Source organism: Carassius carassius, chromosome 37, assembly GCF_963082965.1.
Source record: "Carassius carassius chromosome 37, fCarCar2.1, whole genome shotgun sequence".
Classification (NCBI taxonomy): Eukaryota; Metazoa; Chordata; class Actinopteri; order Cypriniformes; family Cyprinidae; genus Carassius; species Carassius carassius.
In genome coordinates, this window is record NC_081791.1 from 7,222,312 (window position 1) to 7,235,357 (window position 13,046).

A 13,046-nucleotide genomic window follows, 5' to 3' on the forward strand; every position below is an offset into this window, starting at 1 on the left:
TCGAAAAAATAATTATATAATCAACAAATCCACGATTCGTTAATCTAGACAGCTGAAGTATATATATATATATATATATATATATATATATTTGAGAGGGGTCCACATGTAATACGCATTTCAAATGCAAAGATGTCAGCCAATCACAAGAATGCTTTTTATTTCTAAATTTTAAATGTAAAAATCATACTAACAATATAAGTACACCTAAGGAAACATTAAAAAGCATTTAAAGAAAAGGAAATAATCCATGTCATGGGACCTTTAATACTTCTATGCAAGCTTGATTTCAAAGAGAGTTGCCTCCTCAGCATCACCACTGGGGGCGCTACAGTGTGCATTAGTGAAAAAAATTCTGCGCTCACTTTTCACTTTTAGGACAACTAATAAATGTTTATACAGAATCCTTGTGAACAGTTTTTTTTATATATACATTTTATATGAAAAAAAAAACCTTCAATCTGAATATTCTTACTTCCATAATATACAGCAGGTGAAAACATCTGAATTCATAGTTATATAAACACTCTCTGAAAAAAATGTGCAGTTATTTTACCTTTAGTGGTAAAACAGCTCGTCACTGGGGCAATACCCTCAAAGTGACACCTTTGTACCATTTTTACCCATAAAGGGTGCATACTAGCACCTTAGAGTAGTAATATATACTATTAAGGTAGTAGTATGTACTCTTATAGTACTATAATGATCCAATCAAGGATAAATAAGTTACACTTTGAGTGTCCTGCCCCACTGACAAGCGGTTTTTTTTTTCAGAAATTTTTTCTGAAAGTGAACAGTAGGTGACAATTACCCTATTAAACTATAATTAACTGTTGCGAAATGATGGCGTATCCATTATTTTTACAACGAAGGTCGAAGGAGAGCCACTTCTGAAACAAGCCACAGCACAGCTGGTATAAACACAAGCATTGACTAGAACTGCTGAAATCAGCATTCAGTGGCCGTGTAGGAGCCGTAACGCACCACAGACATGTGCAAGGTAAATAAGGAGTTATCCAAGCATTACTGGCAAGGAAAGCCCCTTATAGTTGAGAGTGGCCATGTATGAAGTGTTTCTTGGATGTTATAGTGCATTAAAAAATAACCACGTGATTTTTAAGTATGGCAGGTGACCTGTAAATACAAAAAAAAAAAAAACTGTTTCCATTGTATAAAATATTTTTCAAATTGGCTATTTTCGAATTGCCCTTCTTACGAAATTTGCGTAAAATTTACAAGTTTTCATTGCCCATATTTTTTATTCGCAACAAGTTTGCACAATTTGAAGGGTAATGGAATCGCAGTTAATAACAACATAGTCTCAGCCTCAGACATCAAACCCACAGACTTGTTTGACATGTCAGTCAATCGGCCTCATGAGCAGGTCTTGGCCAAAGAAAGCTGCCAGTCTGAAGGACTCGCTACAGGAGACTAATGACAACATGGCGGATGTAGTATGTCCGAATTTCATTTATGCTAGTTATAGTCATACCATCTAGAACATGTTTTTTTTTTTAAGCACAAAGTTCTTAATTAAATTTAGGAGCTATTCAGACAATGTGTAATTTTGCAGTTAGACAGACATTTAGGAAACTCTATTGCCCTCTATTGTCCCCTTCTGTCAAAATGAATGAAGAAATAGCGAAAATGTTAATTTTTCTCCCCACTTTCACAGTGATTAGGCCTATCTGAAAGAGCACACATCCCTGAAAAGAGTGAACAAAACTACATACAGAGAAACAAATAATGACCAAGACTAACCTTTGGCTTTTAAGCACTTTTAAATCCAAAGCAAAATTTGGATCTTGAAGCAAAATCAGAGCATTGGGACCTTTGTGGCAATGTGAGTTTCTGCATAAGTGAACTCAACTATAATATTTGATTTACGATAAACTACAATGCAGCAACTCTCTCCTCTGAACTTCATCTCTCAAGTTTTCTAAAGCATTGGGATTGAATAAACCACCCACTTCATGAGGCACTGACGTGTGTGATGGAGGAACATACAGAGCCACGGGTACAATCACTTTCCTCATGTAACTGACAGACCTAAAAACATACACACAACAGGCAGCTCGGGACTCAAGTCTTTGTATGCGTCTGTGACCCAAAGCCTAACCTGTGACGTCAATTTAAATCAACAAGGCCCTCTGGAGAAGATGAAGTCAGTGCTGTTCTCCACCCAAACAAAAGGCTTTAGCCAGCATTTCTCCAAGAGAAAGTCAGGTGTTTATTCAAACAACATGTCCTTTTCCAGTAACAACAAGCATGCACTGGTTAAATTGTTCAATGTTCAATGACATAAAAGCATCTTCCAAACCAAAAAAAACCCATAGCTCTGTTTCTAACTATTCTAACTATTAATTGGTCTGCTATCTTGGTCAGACTTTTCTGTTGGCTGGTTTTAGAGGAGTTTGGGGTAATTTCAACCAATCAGGCTGAGAAATCATTTTGAACCAATCAAGATCTTCTTAAGGAAAGAACTAGTGGTGACTAAAGCCAACAGTGTTGTCGGCTCCCACCAAAAAGCTGCACTTGAACACACTGCACTGACTACGTTTTTATGCTTCTGACTGGCCAACATGGCTTTATGATTGAGATTATATCGCCACCTGTTGGTTTGGCATGCTTTTGACGGTGCTTCATAGCATGCTTTTGGATTTTCATGTGGAAGGAAATTTTTGGGACTTCCCATTTATGTGTGTACATTGTGTTGCATGTGTTTTGTCTGTCTATAATAGCAGATATCAATAGTATATTGATAGTATATTATCTATGTTAAATTCGTTCACAATATTCTATGGTATTAACACCGTGATACCTACACAGAACGGACTATATTTTTCGGACTATAAGTCGCACCTGAGTATAAGTCACATCAGTCCAAAAATTCGTCATGATGAGGAAAAAAACATAAGTCGCACTGTTCTATAAGTTGCATTTATTTAGAACCAAGAACCAAGAGAAAACATTACAATCTACAGCCGCGAGAGGAGAGGCGAGAGCGCCCTCTCACGGGTGGAGACGGTAATGTTTTCTCTTGGTTCATTTCTCTCGGTTCATGTCAAATTAATTTTGATTAAGTCGCACCTGACTATAAGTCGCAGGGACCAGCCAAACTATGAAAAAAAGTGCGCCTTACAGTATGGAAAATACGGTAATAGATTTTAATTGAAGTTAAACTGAAAGATGAACATTATTTGTTCGTATCTGAAGACACGACTGACAATTTGTAGATTAAACAAGTATGTACATGACATACAAAAATATACCAAATGTAAACAAATCAGTGCTTGCTTACCATTTTGAATATCAGTAACGTTGATAACTTTAGCGGCTCATGTTGTTGTAAAAATAATCACATTAGAAACATTAGAACAGCCTTCTGTCCGTGCAGCCTTCATATACTAGCCTGTTTTCATCACTTTCGCTTTAATTCTCCTGCACTGACTCAGAGAATCAGAGATCTCACTTGCAGGTGCCCAGACACCGAATCAACATGTTGAAATGGGCAAACTACTGCCGATGTGAGCCCGACGAGTCGAACACAATCTGTCTTGCAAAATGTAGAAGAGCCTTTGGGTTGAAAGAGCACCTATAATACCTTGATGAAGTCGCATGACATCAATAGCTACTATTTCTAGGACTGTCTACTATTTCACTAACTATTTTTTAAATAGCAGGCAGAATACAGTGAGTATACAGTGTTGTACTGATTAAGCTGCATGCTTTCGAACACAGCCAAGCACAGTTGAGTAGTGCTAACATCTGATGAACTGAAGTAATGTCACCCCTCAGATTGTTCTAGAGTAACAGGGCTGACTTCATCGTTCAGCTGGTGCGATCCCCTCGGCTAAGTGCTAAGAGCTTTCTAAGCACCTGCCAACAGTGAGCAGCATTAATTAAAAGAGGGAAGGGATGTCTAAAACACACAACATGATGTTGCACTTAGGGTGAAGCTTTCATCTCCAGAGCACTATGGTTACACCATTAATACATCAACACATGGAGCCTGCCGTGAGACCCTGACATAGGAAATATGACGAGCTCACACTGTTATTTGGGTGTGTGCTAGTGTGTGTCTGCAGGCCAATTTCCTGCAGCATAATTGACAGATGATGAACACAGCATGGCTTTGGAGGTGGCAGCTGAGGCCTATGAAGCTTGGCAAGGAGAGGAGAGACGTTCTGCTGTTTGCTTTGAAACACGAGGAGAGTATGGGGCATATAATATATAAATTACACTGACATTTATCAAGCATCGATATTATGAAAATGCAACCATATTAAAACATTTTGTATTGTTCTACAATAAAATGGCTTTATATGTCTCCTCGTTTCTTTATAAGACTCACCTTTATAGTAGCAAGAAGAGTGGCAATGGCCTTCTCTTGGTAATGCTAACTGGTGTCATGTTACATGGAGTAAACATTGTCCCAAGTTAAACAAGGATTGACTTTAGGAGGATCGGGAAGGAACACAGCGAGAAATCGGGACAAATGCACAGGGACATAACAAATGTGTCCACTTTTGCATTATTATCCTAGCAATAATCTTGCTCCAAAGCTGTTTACAAATGCAGATATTTTTATATAGCGCATCCAAAAATGAACACCTGGACATCTTTTGTGGTACTTCAGCTATTTTTATTTATAATTTTTGTTGTTGTTGAATCTTTGGAGCTTGCATGGGAAGGAACAGCACAAACATTTTTTTAAACAAAAAGGGGATATTGCAATTAAAAAAATATGACATATGAATATAATAGTAATAATATATAAAGATTAAAAGCAATTAAATATATTGAAATCAAAAAAAAAAAAAAATCTCCCTCCACTTATTTTCATCACAAACGTTTTGCAAGAGAACGCAAAAGTTCAGTCTGCAAAAACAAACATTTAACAAGCAAAAATAAAACTTTGTTGAACAAAAATGTAAGTTTAGTTAACAAAACCAAAAGTTTAGTGAGCAAAAATAAAGGTTTAATAATCGAATGCAAATGTTTAGAGAGCAAATGCAAATGTTAATTGGAGTAATACAAAAGTTTAACAAGCAAACAAGTTTAATTTAAAAAAAAAACAATTTTAACGAACAAACAAAAGTTTAGCAAGTGCAGCTCAATTTTATTGGAGGAAAGCAAAGTTTAACAAGCGAATTCAGTTTAATAATTAAACATCTTTAATGAGCAATCAAAAGTTTAGTGTGCAAACACAATTTTTTGGTAATGCGAAAGTTTAACGAGCAAATGCTAGTTTATCAGGCAAATGCAAATGTTTTGTGAGAGAATGTACTGCAATGTAACATTTTGCAAATGATTGCAAATGTTTATCTGACAAGCACCAAAGTCTACTGAGTGTATGCAGATGTTGTGTGAGCAACCACAGAAGTTTTAGGAGCGAAGGCAAAAGTTTCATGGGGGCATGCAAAGGTTTAATGAAAGAACACGGTTAACGAGTAAATGTGAGGTTTCTCGCCTACATGCTAAGGGAACTCAAAGGTTTCGTTAAACAACACAAGAGCATTGAATTATAATTTTCCTCCCATCTCATTCCTCCATTTAAATGACATGAGGGTGAGTAAATAACATTTAATGAACTATTCCTTTAAAGACGGCCCAAAAGTCTAAGTCTTAAACAGATGGCAAGCATTTTACAGAGTTGAGAACATGTTGACTTCATTTGCTTGATACATTTTTGACTGCTAAACAGTATTTGTCACTCAAATGATTATTGTTATTCAACCATGGCAATAACACTGTAAAGAATAATTACACAGTCATTAGCAAGTGAGCTCCTTAAGCATTCACACAAGCACACACTCACCTCCAGACGTCTGTCCTGTGCTAAAATGAGGTGCAGGCGGCTGCAGAGTGTTTGTGTTGGACCCTGAAGGTCGTAGGTCAATGTGTTCAGTGGTCTTTCGCTGAAAAAAATAACACCAATATCTGCATGTTAAGGAATGTCTGGCTTTTCAGATGCACAATCACACACACGCATGCACACACACACGCACACACACACACACACACACACACACACACACACACACACACACACACACACACACACACACACACACACACAAAACAGATGCTGCTAGTGAGATAATTAACTGTCTACTGCACACTAGACAGTGTTCGGACAGCGTGACAGATGTGAGACTGCAAAAAAAAAAAAAAAAAAATTATGACCAACAAATCCCTGTTAGAAAACGTAAGAGTTTCTTTTTTAGACAAATTCTATGGCAGCATAACATGCATCTTTTGCAAAGGTGGAAATCCAAAATGTAATCAAAAACATGAAATACAAGATGGCAAACAAGTTAAATGTTGATTATAAATAAGCATATTTCTTTCAATACTGAAAATTATTGCCAAATACTTTTTTTTTTATCGCCGTTTACTTTGTTTTGTTAGCTATTAAGCTATTAGCTTAGCAACACGCTAATATCAATTTCTACTGGGATGGAGTTGAATCTCGATCCTTGTGTGAAGCAATATGTGCTGCTGCTGCCTAAAATGTTAGAAATCTCTCACTTGTATTGATGTGTCGTTTGTGAACAAATTGTTCTTTTTGTACGAATCTTTTAGGTGAACGAATCGTTCTCGTTCACGTAATCCACTGACTCATATTTCTCGTTCACTGAAGTTCCTCCCTCCACAGCAATGCGCCGCTATTAGCAGCGCATGCGCAGCTTGGTGAACCGGGTATCTGAACTGTTTCATCCTGTCAAAGAGTTACTCAACCTCGAGCCAATAGCCTTAGAGTATGAGATGTGACGGAGCATGTGATTTGTTGAATGTAGTGAACGAATATGCCCTTCACTGAATGAGTTTCATATGAGTCTGAACGAGATCTAGAGATATCGTTCGTGAATGAAATGACTGAACTGATAGACGTCGTTCGCGAACGAGTTGAATGAACTGACACATGTCGCTTGTGAATGAAATGACTGAACTGGTACACATGTAGTTCGTGAACGAGTTGAATGATTTAGTACATCTCGTTCGTGAATGAAATTACTGAACCACACATGTCGTTCGCGAATGAGTTGATTGAACGGATACATGTCGTACGTGAATGAAATGAACTGGTACAAAGCTTATCTCGTTCGTAAACAAAATTAACGAGAGTAAACTGGGTCAGCTGGCCATTTAGCATGTCAATCTCGCAAAATGCAAAGCGCAGTTATAGGTACTGTGCACATACGCTTGTTTTCATATTTAGCATACAGAACATAATTCCACGTTTAATCCCCGATTTATGAATGTGAATATATAGGCTAATATATGAACTCTAACCAAACAATTAAAATGCTAATTATGCAAGAAAACCTCTTGCTTTGTTCATCTGAAAAACTTAAATAGACTTTATATATTGAATGCGATTATGCACGCATTTTAATAAAGCCAATTCAGTTTTCGTAACAAGTGAATACGTTCGTTGACTAAAGACATAACACATATGACACTCTTTTTTTGCCACCTGCTGGCATATTTTGTGTAATACGAAGAAATGATCACTGAACGAATCATTTTGGTGAACGAACTGAAAATGAACGAATCTCTTGAAAGAATCATAATTTCCACCACTACTCACTTGTGAGGTGTCATAGTAAATAGCATGTTGCCTTATAAGACAGCTGCCTATGTATTCTCACCTGAGGTAGGACACTGTTGGAAGACTTGACTGAGACGTCCACATCTGGAGATCAAGAATTAAAGTTATTTAATAGAAAAATACCTCAATTACATACGAAGTGTAAAAGACAGCAAATAAAGGGCTAATTTATGACAACTGGTAACAGTTCAACTTTAAACATTTATTTCAGTTGCATTTCAGTGGCATCATTTACAAAAAGAGTAAACTAGTTTTAGTTTGCAATAACAATACTGTTTTGTCATCACTGTTTGATTATTTTAAAGAAAGACCAGAAATCAGAAACATCTGTTCTAGCATGATATAATGTGGCAGTGGTTATTTTCCTTGATGACACATATGGAAAGGCATATTTGAATTAGCTCATCATGTTTGACAAACAAAGAAGGGAGGCAAGTCTATGAGGTTTGTGTGGGGTCTCATGGAAAATGAGTGTGTACCTGATTTGCTTTGTGTGTTGTTGGGGATTTTGGTCTGTGCGGTGACTAAGAGTTCATATGTGGGCTCTTCCTCTTCCAGAGGCTCAGCGCGTTCATCCACACTGCTGTTAGTGTAAACCGCCTACAGAGAGAGAAGAGAGAGAAGAGAGAGAGAGAGAAGAGAGAGAGAGAGAGAGAGAGAGAGAGAGAGAAGAGAGAGAGAGAGAAGAGAGAGAAGAGAGAGAGAGAGAGAGAGAAGAGAGAGAGAGAGAAGAGAGAGAAGAGAGAGAGAGAGAGAGAGAGAGAGAGAGAGATATTTTTTTAATTTTAACAACACTTTATTTTGCCTTCTTCAAATGGCAATTAATACAGATATAAAAAACATTAACAATAAAACATTACACAACCCACACACATTAAACAAAGTTTTCAGAAAAAGACAAAATTTCTCCATTAACAGTACATATTTTCCCATTTAGGCTCCAAATCTCTTTAAAACCTTCAACATTATCCATTAATCTATAATAATTAAATTCTAAATGTATCCTAGCTCTTGTTATACATTTTAAAAAAACAAGAACATCAATATTATTATTTTGTTCTATTTTTCTTTTTCTTGTTGCATAAATTGTTAATTTAGCTTGTCCTAATAGGAAATGTAAAATTTTACAAATATTCCTCTTATTTTTCCCAATTTTCACTCCAAAAATGAAACAAACATCAGAGAACATTTCTCCAAACAAATTAAACAATTCTTTCAAAAAAACAAATAAAGGAAACAATCGTTTGCACCTAAGAAAAGTAAGATAAGTTTCTCTACAATTACAAAAAGGACAGGTATCAGTAATTTCAGAATTTATAATAGACACAAAAGCATTTACCGCAATAATACCATGCAATATTCTCCACTGAATATCTCCAACCTTTTTGGTCAATAGTGGCTTATAAATTGCTTCCCATACTGGCATTATCTCATCTTTTACTTCCAGAAATTTCCTCCATGGTGTGTCAATCCTATTTTTTAATTTTCCTTTATTCAGCACCTTAAAACAAAAGGAATAAATACTTTTCCCTCCTACAGAATTAAAACCAGTAAAACGAACATCATTTTTGAAAAACCTTATAGAGTCCTCTTCATCCATTCTCGGTCTCACTCCCATACTCGGAAAGAGATCAGTAGACTCAGGCAATTCACATCCTTCCATCCAATTTTTAAGTCTTAATTTTTCTTCTTCCGTCACTAAGTCCCGAAAGCCTTGTAAAAACTGTCCAACTTTTCGAAAAGAATGAATACCAAGTCTTTCTGCCACCGCCTCCACATTATTCAAATTCTGACCTGCTAACATTGTCAGATGTTTCATTGTCATCACTCCAGCTTTAATAAAAGCATCGTTCATACCCGGAAATTCATCTTTTTTAAAAACCATTCGTGACCCATACACAATTGGTTCTTCTAATAACCAAAATAATGAGGATTTTTTTGTAAACAATCTTCTCCTTTCTACAACACTCCATTCTCTAAACACACTACAATAGAAAGAAAAAAATCCTCTCACATTCAAAAAAGTGGTATCCAGAAGAAAAATTGTTTGTCTCAAACCTAAATTTCCAACCTGTTTTAAAATTCACCCAGCTAACACTCGACATGGAGTTTCCAAATTCCCATATAAAAATTTCTGCACAAATTGTATTCTAAAAGCAACTTTACTACTTACCAAATAAATCAACAAGCATTCTTTGTATTTTCATTAACAAATCAATTGGAGGTTCTAAAATTGCTAATTTGTGCCACAACACAGAAGCTATTAAATTATTAATAATTAATACTCTACCTCTATAAGACAAACATGAGTGGAGCCATTTCCATTTTTTTAATCTTCCTTCCACCATTTCTACAATTCCATTCCAATTCTCTTTTTATATAAGCTCATTCCCCAAATGAACACCTAGATATCTAAAACCTCCCCGAGTCCAGCTTAAACCACCTGGCAATTTAGGTTTTTCTTCCCTCCAGTCTCCTACTAATAACCCTGAACTCTTTTTCCAATTGATTTTAGCAGATGGAATTATGCCAAATTCATCTACTACTGAAGATATTTTATTAACATCATCTTGATTTCTAATAAAAACAACAATGTCATCTGCATATGCTGAAGTACACACAGGTATAAAATTATCATCAATTGTTAAACCTACCAATTCATTACGAAATCTGTTCAACAAAGGTTCAATAGCTAAGGTGTATAACATGCCCGATAAGGAGCAACCTTGTCTTATCCCTCGATTTACCTTAAAAGATGCACTTAAGCCACCATTGACCTTCAGAACACTCTCAATACCTCCATAAAGAGCTTTAACCATATTTTAAAAAAACTGAAGAAAAATTAAAAGCCTCCATTGTACTCCACAAATATTTGTGCTCCACTCGATCAAAAGCCTTCTCTTAATCCATTGAAAAAAGGCCAAATTTAAAACCAAACAAGTTAGAAGTATGAAGTAAATCTCTTATAAAAGATATATTATCAAAAATTGATCTGCCTGGAACACAATAGGACTGATCACTATGTATCACAAATTCCATTGCCTTCTTCAATCTATTTGCCAATGTTTTAGATAATGCCTTGTAGTCAGCACATAAAGCAACAGGTCTCCAGTTTGTTATATCTCTTAAATCCCCTTTTTTTGGTAGCAACGGAAGCTGCTCTTCAGCAAAACTCTCATTAAACACTGCTAACATATCTGACCCCATTATGCTCCAAAATGTTTTATAAAATTCTATGGGGATTCCATCAATTCCTGGAGCTTTACCATTTGCCATACTCATCACAGCTGAGTAAACTTCAGGCAATGACAATGGGTGCTCAAGTACAGCATTTATTTCAGCTGACACGTGTGGAAGACCTTCAAAAAACTTATGTGTGACATTCATTTCTTCTTTATATTCAGAGGCATATAATGCAGAATAAAATTCCACAGTTCTCTTCCGTATTTCAGAAGGCTCTGTCAAATCATTCCCATCATCATCATCCCACAATGAATGAATTAATCTGCTTTGTCCGTTTTTTTTCTCAAGACCAAAAAAATAACTTGTTGGTGCATCCATCTCGTTCAAATTTTGAAAACGTGATCTCACTAGTGATCCTTGTCCCCTAATTCCAAGCAGCTCAGTTAAAACATAACATAAGGCTTTGATCTTGAGTTGAATCGCTTAAAATCTGAAGGTCTATTAAATCAGATTCAACATCTTCAATAATTCAACAATATTTTTAGAGGCATTAAAAGTGTACTGTTTACAAAATTGTTGAATATTAACTTTGCCCACATCCTACCACTGTTGAATGGATTCAAAATGATTTACATTCATTTTCCACTGTTCCCAAAAGAACATAAAACCTTTTTTAAAACAATTATCATTTAACAACGAAACATTAAAATGCCAGTATGCACTTCTTACTTTAAGAGAATTAATAAAAACCACTCCACATACCAATCCATGATCTGAAAAACTAACTGGAGTGATAACACATGATTTAAAAATCTGTGAATGATAGTTATAACAATATATTCTATCAATCCTAGCCATAGAAATACAGTTTTCCTTATAATGGGCCCAGGAGTATGGTCTAAAATCTCCATGCTTTTCACGCCATACATCTCCTAAATCAAATGTTTCCACAATTCTTAAAAGTTTATTTCTTGAAAACATATGTGGTTCAACATGATTTCTGTCCAAATTATTAATCGTACAATTAAAATCTCCAGCTAAAAAAAGGAAATCTGAATCACATCCTTCCAGTGTACTAGCCAATTTTTCTAAAAACAACATTCTTTCTTTTGCAAAAACAGGAGCATATACATTGATCAGAATTATAGTTTTTCTTTCATATTTTGCAGTAACTTTAATTAATCTTCCAGCAATAACTTCATCTACCTCATAAGATAAAGGTGCAAAAGATCTTGAAAAAAGAATGGCTACACCAGCACTAGTGGAGCTTTTATGACTCATTATAACAGTCCCATCCCATTCTCTTTGCCAATCAATTTCATTTTCTTTACATGAGTGGGTTTCCTGTATGAAAGATATATCAATATTTTTTAATTTTACTAATTCATAAAAAGAAATTCTTTTCTTTACATCATGTGCTCCATTTAAATTTAATGAGGAAATCTTGAACTCAAGAAATATTATGACTACTAAGACAAACCTCACTCCAAAGCAAATCCATCTATTATTGTGATCTTTCCAACTCATCTTTTTGCATTTGTGTTCTTGTCTTTTGTACTAATTTCTTAAGACGATAAATTTCGGTCTCAGCAAGACCATCTCCTCCCACATTTTTCATCACCTCCCTTGCAGATTCAATAAAATTAGCTAGATCTGGAAAAAAGTCATCAACAACCACATTTCTTTTTCCTTTTGTTACCTGTAAAAAACTGCGAAACTTATCCAAATCGTACCTCTCCGCCTTTTTTACATTTATTGTTGCTTGATCAGATTCTGATGAATATTCCGTCTCACTTCTAGCATCAGTTTTACTCATATCCTTCATCTCAGTTTTTTCTTTGACATGACCCTTCTTTAAATTCTTCTCACTCTGTCCACTACTTGTTGCTTTACGCTTTGTAGCTGGCAATTTAAAATTTTGTTCAGTTGTTTCCATTAATTCTTGCCCTGAAACAATAACTTCAACCTCTTTTACCATTTTCTCTCTAGCATCGTCTTCTTTTTCTTGTGCATTAGATTCTACTTCATTCTCAATTCTGCTTTCATTTTGCTGATTTTCAGGCACTTCGATTTCTGTTGTTGTATTGCTACTCGGAGTTTCTATCAAGACTGACTCTTTTTCTCTTTCCTTTTCAGGACAACCTCTAGCCAAATGTCCTTCAGTTTTACAAATGAAACACTTCATTGTTTCAGTTGTAGCAAAGATTACGTAATCGAACCCGTCAATCTTAAACTTGAACGAAAC

General features: G+C 35.6%; 1 protein-coding gene across 5 annotated transcripts in view; it reads right to left on the bottom strand.

Moving 5' to 3' along the window:
- LOC132117903 (ankyrin repeat and SAM domain-containing protein 1A-like) overlaps positions 1-13,046 on the bottom strand; it is a 121,637-nt gene that overhangs the window by 45,574 nt on the left and 63,017 nt on the right. For all 5 annotated transcript variants that reach the window (XM_059527255.1, XM_059527257.1, XM_059527253.1 and 2 more), the window contains 3 exons: positions 8,098-8,218; positions 7,659-7,702; positions 5,822-5,921 (listed from right to left, as the gene is read on the bottom strand). In XM_059527255.1, coding sequence (XP_059383238.1) covers positions 5,822-5,921; positions 7,659-7,702; positions 8,098-8,218 — 265 coding nt within the window. The remainder of the gene's footprint in view (positions 1-5,821; positions 5,922-7,658; positions 7,703-8,097; positions 8,219-13,046) is intronic.